Source organism: Camelus ferus, chromosome 3 (genome assembly GCF_009834535.1).
Source record: "Camelus ferus isolate YT-003-E chromosome 3, BCGSAC_Cfer_1.0, whole genome shotgun sequence".
Classification (NCBI taxonomy): domain Eukaryota; kingdom Metazoa; phylum Chordata; class Mammalia; order Artiodactyla; family Camelidae; genus Camelus; species Camelus ferus.
The window spans coordinates 97250086-97263707 of NC_045698.1; the positions used below are offsets into that span (position 1 = coordinate 97250086).

A 13622-nucleotide genomic window follows, 5' to 3' on the forward strand; every position below is an offset into this window, starting at 1 on the left:
AAGTCACTTCCGGGCTGGGGTGTTTGTTTGGACTGGAGAAGGGAGGCGGCGGGCGAAGCGCGCGTCGAGCGGGGTAGCGGCGCTGCCTGTGGAGATCCGCGGAGGCCGACCGGATTCGTTGGCTGCCGTCCCCGCTGCCGTGCACTGGGTGAGGGGTTCCCTCGGGCGGAGCGGCGAGAAGGGTGCGGCGGCCCGGAGATCGAGGGACAGCACCTCGGCGACGGCTGAGGGGCCTGGAGGGTCCCCCGGGTTGTTAGCCACCAAGCCCTTAAGGCACCCTTTGTTGCTAGCCTGTTACAGCCGAGTCTGAAGGATGAGCTTGGACCGACTTAGTCTCTTTTCTCTGAGAAATGGCCGTCGCTTTTTTTCTTATTGTCATTATTATTTATGATTTGGATCTCGCAGCTCTCTATCCGGGTCCTCGGTGGCGCGCGAGGGTTGCCGGGATAGCACTTTCTCGCTCTCCGCCCCCCCCCCCCCCCCCGCCCAGTCTCTTCACCCCTCTCCGGTACCCTTTTCCCCTGCCCCCCACTGCCGCCTCGGCAACAAAGCTCATTGTTTCTCCCCACTTTACGCCTGCGCGTCGCCACGCGCAGCCCCTACATGCCGCGCGTGCGCGCTCCCGAAGGTTGGGTTGGGGAAGAGAAAGGGGCGGAGGGACTGGCGGGCTGACGAGCGTCTTTGAGGAGCGTTCTGTAACCGTCCTCGGTCTTGTATCTTTCTGATGATCCCCTTTCTCTACTTTCTTCACCTTCCCCTACCCCATATTTTTAGTTACATTGTATTCCATGCTCCAGATAGGAGGGCCTTTGGAGTACTGGGAATTAGTCCAGGACAGTTTTCAGCCAGATGAACTTTAAGGGCCCATCCAATTCACTTTAATTCTGGCTGTTTTACTTTTAATTATTCTCTACTACTCTGCTTACTCTTCTTAATCATCATCAAAAATACATGGCCTGTGGTGAAGTTTTTTGTTGTTGTTCAAAACATTTGTTGAAGCAGCCCGAAGTGGTATTATTTAGTAACTCCAAAAAGGGCTCTTTCTGCTTCCTTTTGTCGTGTTTTCCCTGATTTTGCAGCCCCATCACCTCACGGAAACCACAAACTGAAAAGAACTTGGCTTCCAATATTTCGTCGGAGAAGGTCTAACAGCTGACAGCTTTTGACACTTAGTTCAGTGGAAGACATTCCCATTTTGCATGTGCTGGCTAGTCTTTTAACCTCATGGTATGATTTTATCACAGATTGCATTTGAGCAGTTGAGCGGGTGTTGGTTTGCGTTTTCATTAAATGGCCTTTGAGATTTCATCAGCGGCAGGTTATGTTTGCAAATAAGGATCTCTGTAAGGAGTTTTAATGAGATTCCCAGCGTTTGCTGTTTTGTGCTTGTTTCCAGTTTGTGAGAGGATATTTGGGGCAAAGTAGCGTGTTATTATGCTCTTGATAACTGGGAACTTGAGCAGAACTTTTTCTCACAAATAAGTGTCTATCACAAGAAGATGGGTAATGTTCCAAAAAATAATCTTTCAGGGACGGGAGATAGGCAGTGGAGACTCACTGTAATGGTTAAAGGCTAGGGAGCTTGGGCTTTTTTTGTCTTGTTCTCCAGTTTTATTGAGGTATTGGAATTTTTATTATAGTATCTTGGATATTGCTTCTTAGGGGCTCTGAGGTAGGTAATCTACTCGCTTTCGAACAGAGTAAGTTTATAGTTGGCTTTTCCTTCAATAAGCATTCTGCACATTATTGAGATTTACCCCTTTATGACTCTAGTGAGTGATAACTTCAGTTTTAGTGAAGATAGAAACATTTATAAAATGTCTACTGTTAGCACAGCAAATTCGTGGACATTGTGGGAGATTAAAGAAGGTGGAAAGTCCTGTCACCTTCCTTTTATGCTTTTAAATATTTGTGTAATTCACAAACTGTTTTCATACTTACAACAACCTGTGAAATAGGCAGAGCGAGTTTTATCTTGCCCATTTTGAAATTGGGAAAATAGAAGCTTGAGAGATTATTTTATTAGACACATACTTCTATAGCACTTAGTAATGCCAGGCATTATTGTAAGTGCTTTTACAAGTATTTAATCTTCACCGTCTCTAAGCGGTAAGTACTACTGTAAAGATTATAAAAGAGATGTGAAGTAACTTGCCCAGTGTTACACAGCTAATAGCTGGAATTCAAATCTGAGTACTCCTCTTAACTACTGTAGGGTGCTGCTTGTGATTTAGTGGCATATCCAGAGTCCTGTAGGTGATTAGTGACATATCTGGGATTTGAACCCAGTCCAAGATTATAAAGTTGCTGTCTTTGTGATCTGGATCACCCTGTTACACAGGTACATTAGTGGTTGGTATATGATACAACCTAAAGTTCAGTTCCAGTAGCTCAACCTTTTTCTTGTATTTCTTGTTGTTTAGAGCAGTGCTATCCAAAATAAGATAGCTATTAAAGCATGTGTCTATTAGCAAGTGCAACTGAAGAACTGAAACTTTAATTGTATTGAATTAAAATTAATTTAAATTTAAATAGCCACCTGTGGCTGATGGCTACCAGCTATTGGATGGTGTGGGTTTATTTGAATTGCTTTTAATTCTTTCTTTTTGTATCAGTTTTTATAAATAAGGGTGGCATTTCTGATGTGCTTTGAGCTCTTATCAGCAGTGATAATAGGCAGCGCCAAGCCATCCTTACTCTCCCTGATCACCCTGGTTACACTACAGTTGAGATTAGGATTACAGTCTTTGGGAATTTTCTGTGACATTGTTTCACTCCCAAGTGTTTGAACCTGTTATTTTTACCTTATACCTTGCTGTAACAGCCTTTAATTATTGTTTAATAAGCACCAAGATAGATAATACTATTATGTGCCAGATTCTCTGCCTAGGTACTATTATTATTATCCATTTTACAGATGGAGTACCTGAGACACAGAGAGGTTAAGTAACTTGCCCATGGTCACACAGCTAGAAAGGCAGCCTGGTTCCAGAGCCCATGCTTTTAATCATTACTTTATACTGCTGGACATTAAAACAAAAACTTCAATGCTGCTCACAAACTTCTGAATTGAAAACAAAAGCGGATGCAGAAATTTCTTTATCTTCTCTCACTAACTACTGGAGGGACAACTAGTATACTAAATGTGTGTGTGTGTATACATATATATACACACACTATATGTATACTATATGTGTACAAATAAGGTTAAGGAGTCTACAGTAGTTCAAAGTAGAGTGCAATGGAATAAGAAAAGGTAGTGTATCTATGGAGTCAGTTTAATGAAAGGCATAAGAGAATTCTGTTCAAATTTTAATGAGATGTCTTTTTTTTAAGAGTTAATGTATTTAATTTTTTCTTCCAGTTTTATTGAGATATAATTGACATACAGCACTATAAGTTTAAAGTATACAGCATAATTTGATTTAAATACATCATGAAGTGATTAATAAGAATTCTTAAGAGATGAACAAAGAGAGAGACTTTCTAAAACTAAAAAGATTTTCATATTTTAAAATTTTGTAGAGACCACAAAAGTTTGGACACTGCTGGAAACTATTATGTGTAAGAGGCATTTTAGAAGGGGAAAGAAACAGCTAAAGATGACTTTGTAGATTGAAAGTGCCAGGAAGCATTAATAGGAAAAAAAACTGCTCTCACCTTTTCAGAACCTGGTGAAAGTTCTGAATTTAGGTATTAGGCTCTCAGCTAAACAGCATATTTACAAAGGAAAGAAAATTGATTTTCTACAATAGTGCAAGCTGGAATATTTGTAGGTGATTGACAGAAAGGACAGAAGTCTAAATTGTCCTGCTTGATATGAAAGGAAAAGACATTTTAAGACATTCAGTAACTTAGAAATTTATATCCCACCGTAACCTTTTGAAGAAGTATTAAGCCAAAACAAAGATGTCAAGGGAAGATGATTATTTAAAACTAAACACACTGTAAGGGAAAACCTAATAGTATAGATCTAACAGTGCTAAAGTGTTTCCACAAACTCAGGAGATGGGGTGGGGAGAGAAAGTGGATAAGTAAACTCATTCTAAAGGTCTTGCTTTGGGAGCAGGCATTGTTTTCAGTTTACTGAAGAAGGAAAAGCATTCTAAATGTCTTGAATTGATTGCGGGTGTATGGAGTCTTTTGGGGGTTTTTTTTGGTTTTTTTTTTTTTTTTAAGTATAAACTTTAATTTCACAATAGATGTAAGTTAAATCATTACGCTGTTTATCTTAAACTTACACAGTACTGTATGTCAATTATATCTAAACTGGGGGAAAAAACCAAACAGATTCCACAGTAGTTTGTAAGTTACAGAAAAAGTAAATCAAGTATTTCTTTAAAATCTGCTTAAAATAGGAAAATAAACATTACAGGAATCAAACGTAAAAAGAAACTAAGAAAAGTAAACATGAAATTATGATGAAAGACAAAACTTCAAGCATCACTTACCAAAATTGTTATTTCTCTATGAGACAGATTCTCAGACTGGGTCAAGAAATCTAGCTATTATACTAGAGAACTTGAATACATCACTTTCAAAATTTAACAGATGAAGTAAAAAAAAAAAATCAGATCAAATATACATACATCATTTATGTATGTTAGAAATAGAAATCACATATTTTTCTCTTTAGGCCCAAGGAACATTTTGCAAAAATTAGTAGTTGTCTTCAAACAAAACTGTAATAAATTCTCAAATGAAAAGGTTTTCTGGCTGCATTTTATAACATAATAAAGTAAAACTAGAAATCAGGCATCAATAAGTAACCAAAAGAGCCTTAACCACTTGGAGATTAAAAGAATATTCTTTCAAATAATCTCTGGCTCACTATGAATGAAATAATTTATAATTACCTAAAATTAATAACTATTGTATATTAAAAGTTCTGAGTAAATTTATAGATATGAAATTTTAAGTGAAAGTTAAACACGTTTGTCAACTTGAAAAACAACAACTTGAAATTATGTAGAAAGGAAAGGGAAATAACGTGAGAAGACTAAAATTAATACAATAAAAATAAGTAGAAAAGATCAATAAAACCAAAAGTAGGAGTCTGTTTATGAAAAATGAAGTTGTAAATAAGTAATGCATTCAAAACTCAAAAGACACAAAAAAATCTCTGGCCACCCAGTTCTTTTCCCTGTAGACAACCAGAGTTCTCAGGTTTTTGTTTGTTTTTAGCAGCTCTTACTGAGCTATAATTCATAAACCATGCAGTTTACCCATTTAAATATACATTAGTTTTTAGTATGTTTAAAGTTGTGTATCCATTACCAGAATCAATTTTAGAACATTTTCATTGCCCCAGAAAGAAACCTCCTATCCCTTATCTGCCATGCAGTATGTGTTCCTTTGCGACTGGCTTCTTTCACTTAGCATAGTGTTTTCAGTATTCATTTATCAGCTGGTGGATCTTCGGGTTGTGTCCACTTTTGGGCTATTAAGAATACTGCTATGAATGTTTGTATAAGTTTTTGTGTAGACATATTTTCATTTCTCTTGGGTGTATGTGTTGGAGTGAAATTGCTGGTTATGAGGCAATTCCATGTTTAATCTTTAGAGGAACTGCGAGGCTGTTTTACAAAGCAACTGCACCATTTTAACATTCCCACTTGTAGCAAATGAGGGTTCCAGTTTCTCCACATTTTCACCAATACTTGTTATTATCTTTTTTTATTAGAGCTATTCTAATACAAAGTAGTATCATTGTGGTTTTGATTTGCACTTCCCTGATGGTTAGTGATGTTGAGCATCTTTTCATGTTTATTGGCCTTTAGAGAACTGTCTTTTCAGGTCCTTTGTTCATTTTTAAGTTGGTTATTTGTCCTCTTATTGTTGAGTTGTAATAGTTCTTTATATATTCTAGGTACAAGTCCCTTATCAAATATGATTTGCTTCACAGTTTCTTTTATATCTTTCCAGATAGTCTATGCATTTGCAATATGAACACACAAACACACACACACAGATCTGCCTCTTTTTCATATGTGAAGAGTTTATTACACTCACTGGTCTGCAAATTGCAAAGCTAAAATTTTTTTTTCTACAATAAACATCAGAGTCCTGCTGTGTAGCACAGGGAACTGTATTCAGTACCTTGTAATAGCCTATAATGAAAAAGAATATGAAAAGGAGTATGTGTTTGTGTCTATATGTATTAAAAACTGAGTCACTATGCTGTACACCAGAAACAAATACAGCATTGTAAATCAAGTATACTTCAGTTTAAAAATGGGGGAAAAAAGAAATTAAATTTCCTAAGGACTTTTATCAGTTACATATAAGTAAAATATGTAAAGCACTTAATATCTAAAAGAGGCGAGGGAAGGGCTGTATTTAGAAAAATGTTAGAAGGTTCTGGAGACAGCAGGGCTAAAGATTGTGCAAAAGGGTTTGTAGGTGTATTTGTTACCTGTGGTGGCAGTGAGAAAAAAACAGCAGAGAGGAACTTTACATTCCTGAACAGTAAAACAAATTTGATCAGAGAACTGAGAGTGGAAGGGAGAATGGAACTGAGGAGGAAAATAAACAGCATTTTGAAAGTGAAGAAAAATCGGACTGTTAATATTTTGCAGGGGAACAGCACGACTAGTTCCTAACAACACCAAAGCCTTAAAGAGTTAGTGTCAGTTGACTTCCTGATGCCAGGCTTCTGTCTGGGCTGTACAGTGAGATCTGAATCCAAGGATATCTAGATGTGTTATATACCCCATTCCTTCAAACTCTGGTCCTTTTAGATACAGAGGTCCTGGACAATGAGGATCATGGAAAAATCATCTTTGAGCTTGCCTTTTAATTTGCCATCTTAATTCAACTTTTGTGACACATTCCTGCAAAATGTAAACCCAAATTATGGATAATGAAGTTAAATTATCTTGCTTTAAATATTTTAAAAAGTCTAAAAAATATGACAATAGAAAAAAGGGAAAGAGATATATATGTATATATGCTGTACACTAGAAATGAATGCAACATTATAAATCGACTGTACTTCAATTTTAGAAAAGTACTATCCAGCACTTTTAGTTTTCAATGGAAAGCCTTGTCCACATAATCTAGCCCATGTGTATTGGTTAAAAGAAGTCCTGACTCATTTATGTTTTAAGGAATTAAAACAATTCTAAATAGATGTACCATCTTCCTGGCCAAAAGACTTAATATAAAAACATTGATCCTGATTAAATTGCAAATTTTAATAAAATTCCAGACAGACTATTATGAACAAAATGATTCTAAAGTTCATATAAAGAGTAGAAGTGCAAGATTTCCCCTCCCAAAGAAAGATGGGGAAGTATAAAAGGGCATGATGTCTGCAGCTTATCAGATGGTTAAGCAAAAAAAATTGTATAGTGCAAATAATTGTGGCAAAATATTTTTAACTTTATTTTTTAAACCTTTTTTTTTTTTAAGGGGGGAGTAATTACGTTTATTTATTTTTGATGGAGCAAATGGGAATTGAACCCAGGACCTTGTGCGTGCTGAGCATGCACTCTACCACCCAGCTATACCATCCCCCTGTGGCAAAATGTTAACAGTTGAATCGAGATGAAAGGTACAAGTGTTCATTGTACTATTACAACTTTTCTGTCAGTTTAAAATTCTTCAAAATGAAAAGTTGGGGTAAAACAATATGCAGTACACAATTACTGGACAAAGAATCTAGAAACAGTGTAAGTGGGAATTTGATTATGATAAATACAGGAACAGGCTTTCATTAAATAATGATGAATGATGTATTCATATGGAAAAATATAGATCCTTCACATTATACTCAAAGAAGTACTCAAATGAATTAAAGATTTAGATGTGTGGGATTGCTACCCACATTCTCCACCAAAAAAAAAAAAAAAAAAAAGTAAAAAAAGAAGCTGTTGGGGAGGAGTGTAGCTCAGTGGTAGCGTGCATGCTTAGCATGCACAAGGTCCTGGGTTCAATCTCCAGAATCTCCATCACAATAAATAAATGTAATTACCTCCTCCCCCAAAGACAGAAAAAAAATTAAAAATAAATTATGAAAATATTGAGAGAAGGTATTCCTACCGCAAGGTAGGAAAAGAATTCCTGAGCAAGGTAAGCATATCCCAGGAGTGTAGAGGAAAACAGATTCTTTTTAAGCCTATCTGATTGCATCAGTAAGATACTGTGTTGGTTATATCGAGAACTGTTGAGGACGCAGAGAAATGGGGGCACTCAGTGTACTATAGGAATGTCCATTACCACAATATTTTTGGCAAATAATCTGTCTTAAATTACACATGTATATGGCCTTTGAGCTGGTTATTCCCACTTAATGAGAATGTATCCTACAGAAAGCACAAATAGAAAAGGATGTGTATACAAGGGTGATCAAAGCAGGATTGTTTATAATGAAAAAACTGGAAATGTAAATGTGCATCAGAGGGGGAGTGGTGAGTCATTGGTGCTATATATCCATTAAAAAGTGAAGTATACTTGTACATGTTGAATAGTAAGGATATTTCATTTAATATATTTAGCATGGTCCTGTTAAAATATATAAATACTTTATGAGTGTTTCTGTAAGCAAAGAAATATGAAAGGACACACACTAAGTTGTTAAAATTGATTACCTCTTGGTAGGATTAGAAGTGAAAGGAGAAAACTTGCATATAGTTAAAATCTGTTTTGTATGTCCATTTTGTATTAGCTTTTTTTTTTTTAAAGTAGGGTGTACTTTTTTCATAAATCTCTTTCACTTTAATGCTTTCTTTTCCAATAAAATTTCCCAACTACAAAGACCCACTATCCAAAATTTTTCAAGTGATTATTGAAAACACTGTAAGATGATACATAGGCATTTTACTATTTTGTGGGTTTTGTTCAGGGAAATCTTATTACATGTATTCTGACAACCACTAGATATATTAAATTGCTTGTTCTGAGTTAGTATTACTATATTATTTTTTAAATCCTTTGAGATTAAGGCTGAAAATTTTTTTAATTTGAATTATATTTTCAATAAATTTAGGATTTTCAAGCATAATAAGCATGCTTTGAAGCAAATATGAACATTAAAAGTGTGTAGACTAACATAAATAAATTTCATTAAGTTGGAGGAGTTTGGGGCCATTATTTCTTGAAATATTCTTTCTAACCATTTCTTTCCTCCTTCCGGGACTCCATTATGCATGTGTTGGTACTTGCACAGTGTTCTACTGGTCTCTGAGGTTCTGTTTGTTTTTCTTCATTATTTTCTTTATACCCTTCAGAATGAATAATATCAATTGACTTAACAAGTTTGCTGATTCTTTCCCTGCTCAACTCTCCTGCAAACTCTCAAGTAAATTTTTCAATTATTGTACTTTTCAGCTCTAAAATTTCTATTTAGTTTGATTTCTTTTGCTATTTGATAAGATATGACTTTTATGGTTTCCTTTAGGTTGTGGTACATGGTTTCCTTTGGCTCATTGGACATTTAAAATGCCTGATTTAAAGTCTTTGTCTAGTGTCTGGGATTGTTCAGGGACAGTTTCCATTAATTTCCTTTTTTTCTATTTATTGGCCATACTTTCTTATTTCTTTGCATGCCTCATTATTTTTGCTGAAAACTGGACATTGTGAATGTTACATAGCAGCTCTGCAAATCAGATTCTCCTCTCTCCCCAGGGTTGTTACTCTGCTTGTTGTCGTTTGTTTAGTGACCTTTCTGAACTAATTTTATAAAAGTTGGTATTCTTTTTTGTGTGTGGCCATTGAAGTGTCTGTTCATTAGCTTAGTTGTCAGTTAATTATTTACAAGAAATTTCCTTAAATAATCATAAGCAAAAAACAAAACTCTCCCAGTCTTTGCAGATGGACTTTTGTGTATGCTAAGGCACAGCTTCAGCACTCAGGTAGTTTACAACTCTTTCTTAATATTTGCCTTATGTGCAGAGCCTGCAAGTGAGTGTGTAGGGCCTTCTTGGGTTTGCTCTGAGTGTGCTACCAGCACTGGACACACCCATGGCCTTTTAGGTTTCCAAGAATACGCAGGAGCTTTTCAAAGCCTTTATTCCCAAAGCATCTCCTTCACCAGACTTACCTCTCAGGCTTTTTGCTTTGTCTGTTGTTTGCGCCAACTATTATTCTTTGCTGGCTTTGGCTACTACATTTGCCTTTAACCATTTCTGACAAATGCCAGTCAAACACCTTAAATTGTAAATTTTATGGTATTTGAACAATATACTCAATTTTTTAAAATAGCAAAACATACAAGGACATACTATAAAGAGTGGTCCAAGAAGGATCCAGAACAGGTTATAGAAGAAAGTTAAAAATCTGATACAATACCTTACCTTAGAACATGTTGCACTCAGTAATTATAGATCTTTCAGTGTTTTGAAAGTAAATGATCCTTAACCCCTCTGGCTGTCCACCTGGCTGGCTAACAGAAATCTGATTAGCATTTGTTCCCTCAGCTATGTAAGGTGTAAGATTAGTGCCCAGGCTCCATTTGATTCTTACTGGTTTCAGTTATGATTTGTTTCCCAAATACTGCTTGACAACGAAATTGCATTTACTATATCCTTCATAGACTTTCACTCAGATCTATACCAAAGCCACAGGTTGTTTGATGAGGTGACAATGGGCAAAAAGCTGACTAGAGCCATGTCAGATGCAGGGATTGGGCCTTTTTTGCTAAGCACTGTTTATATTTTATTTATTACTGGTTAGCATCAAGCAAGGAGGGAGGGAGTCCTTTGGGATTCCCAGACTGTAGAATTTGTTGATGCAGATTTTTCGTTTTCTTCATAAGCTTATGCTCGTGAAATGTGTGGGAAGCACTTTTTTCTTTTTAAACAAATGGCATTTATATATAGATAATACTTGAATTACCTCAACCATATTCGCAGACAAGTTAGAAGTATAGAATAGTTATTCTACTACATGTCTCATACGTATGGTTGCTACTTTACTATTCAGTTCTGTTTGAATATTGAATATCCTATACTCTGTACTAAACATGATTTTTATTTGCTGTATTGTGGTCTTTTGAAAGGTAGGATTTAATGAGTTGGTATAGCATACGTAGTGGGGAAATAATAATGAAAGGCTGTTATAAATTAGAGTGTCTTTGAACATAGTTTAATGATACGTTCATATGCAGAGGAAACAAAGTTCCATCCAGTTGCAAAGCAGGATTGACCCCCTGCTTTTCATAATATTTGAGGTTAAGCTAAAATGTAATTTATTTAAAGATGAACATATAAATATTTGGTAGCCAGACATATAAGAATGAGTAATTTTCTTTAGAGGAACTGATTCCTCTTTTAGTCAAAACTTGTTATCAAAATAAGAGAGTTTATTTAATCCAAGATTAATGATAAACAAAAATATCAAAGATATCCATCAAATGTTTTCTCTTTTGTCTGCTTTCAGTGTTTCACTTTCCTAACCAAAATCATGTTTTCTTTCTACCCACATACACCCTAACACATAAGTCTCAGTCTGCCTGAGACAACAATGCTTAAGGCAGAAGTTCTCAGTAATTTTTAATTCAGGGCCTCCTAATAATTAACAGTGTTACCACCATAATGCTGTTGTCATTAGTATTCAGTATTGGGGAAAATGCATAGGACCTCCCTACCCCAGCTTAGAGACTAAGTTTATATTAAACGTAACAGCTATAAATTTTTATTATACCTCTGTCCTATGAATTTAAAGGACTAGGCAACACATATAGGGCAAGTCTCTCCCTGAACCAGAGGAAAAAACCTTTTAGTAGGAGGTTTTAGTTTTAGTGTTTTACTTGATTAGGAAAATTTTGGAGTGAGAAGGCCTGAAATTTTTTTAACTCTATCCTCATATTAGGTATGCTGTTTCCTTCCTTTGGCACAAGTCACACTAATGTTTGAATTTATGTACAGGTTGACACATGGTTTATGTAAACCCTTGTTTAGCAGTTTGAGAGTTAATAAGTTGGTAGACTATTGTATTACATTTTTTAAAATATTTTTTTGAGTGGGACGGTAATTAGGTTTGTTAATGTTTGTTTATTAGAGGAGGTACTGGGGATTGAACCCAGAACCTTATGCGTGTTAAGCATGCAGTCTAACACTTGAGCTATACCTCCCCCTCACCCCCGCCACGGTAGACTATAGTAGCATCTCAAACTTTACACTTCAGACTTTTAGCCTGAAATGTATCAATTAGATATGTTATCACCTATTGAGTAGAGTGTAAAAAAACAGACCTGCTGTATTACATGTTACTGCTACTCACATAAAAAGAGATTAAATGCCTGAAACCCACTGTATAGTGTGGAAATCCAGACATGGAGGAACTGAACATGGACCCAGAGATAAAGCAAATAGATAATGGGCTATGAAATCGAGAGAGCCAGAGCTGTACCTTGCAACAGAGGAGCTAATAGGTGGAACTAAAAGTTTTCACTTTCAGTCTCTGGGCTTTTTAATATCAGGGTTTGGGGGGGGGGTAATTAGATTTGTTTGTTTATTTCTTTTAATGGAGGTACTGGAGATTGAACCCAGGACCTCGTAAATGCTAAGCACACACTCTACTACTGAGCTGTACCCTCCTCGACTTAATATCAGTTTTTAAAAGTATAATTTACTTTTCATAGAGTCACTTGATGACTCAAGTCTTCCAGACAATGCTTGTTTCATAAAGCATGGGATACCTAATTTTAAAAAAAATTGGATGGTTTGGGGATTCCATTTAAGCAATTGCTTGCCCTTGCTTACTGTTACGAGAAAACATTAGATGAATCTAAGCTATTCTTAGCTATTTCTTAAACATTAAAATAATTTAGGAGAAAAATGAAGCTTTCCAGTTGCTCAGTTTATTCATGTGCGTTAGTATGTCATGTGCATCTAATGCCTAACCATGATGTTTGATAATAATGGATGCTCATTAAGAACTGAAAGAATGACTGACTAAATTAACTGTGTTGTTCTTTTAAGGTTAAAAACTACATCTAACGCCAACCATGAAAGATCCAAGTCGCAGCAGTACTAGCCCAAGCATCATCAATGAAGATGTGATTATTAATGGTCATTCTCATGAAGATGACAATCCATTTGCAGAGTACATGTGGATGGAAAATGAAGAGGAATTCAACAGACAAGTTAGTTTTGTATATAAACATCATCTTGTTTTGCAGCCAGTGACATCATGCCCTCCAAATAATATAATAGTACTTGTTCCTGAAATGTGTTTTTTACCTTGTCTGTTACGAAAGATTTATGTGCCACCACTCCTATTTCGTTTTGATGCTGATTACTACCAGGTTTAACTGTTCATTGAAATAACTTCAGGAGGCTATTTTCAGGATCCCACCTCAGAGATTCTAATTCAGGAGGATTAGGGTGGAACCTTGGAAACTTGTTTTTTAAAAGCTCCCAGATGGTTCCAGTGAGCAGGTAGGTTTGGAAACCACTACCTTAACACTAGTTTGTTCTATTACAGTGAAAGTCAAGAGGAATCAGGAGCAGATTGCATTGTTTTTCACCATAGGTTCTCATTTTGATCAGCTTCAACATCTGACACCACTGTTCTCTTTAGAGAACTCTCATACATTGTTAGATGTCTTTTATTCCCATATTTCTGGCACCTGTTCCCATCTTTTATCTAGTTTCTCTCTGATCCTGGCTTTGGTAATC

At 36.1% G+C, this 13622-nt stretch overlaps 1 protein-coding gene across 2 annotated transcripts in view; it reads left to right on the plus strand.

The window, feature by feature from the left end:
* PAIP2 (poly(A) binding protein interacting protein 2) overlaps positions 1–13622 on the plus strand; it is a 17724-nt gene continuing 4102 nt past the window's right edge. The window contains exons 1-2 of one of the 2 annotated variants that reach the window (XM_032476865.1): positions 1–148; positions 12924–13087. In XM_032476865.1, the coding sequence (XP_032332756.1) occupies positions 12950–13087 (138 nt within the window). In that variant the 5' untranslated portion in view covers positions 1–148; positions 12924–12949. Of the gene's footprint in view, positions 149–1079; positions 1228–12923; positions 13088–13622 lie in introns of those variants that run through there. The other variant, XM_006180338.3, reaches the window with a different exon arrangement.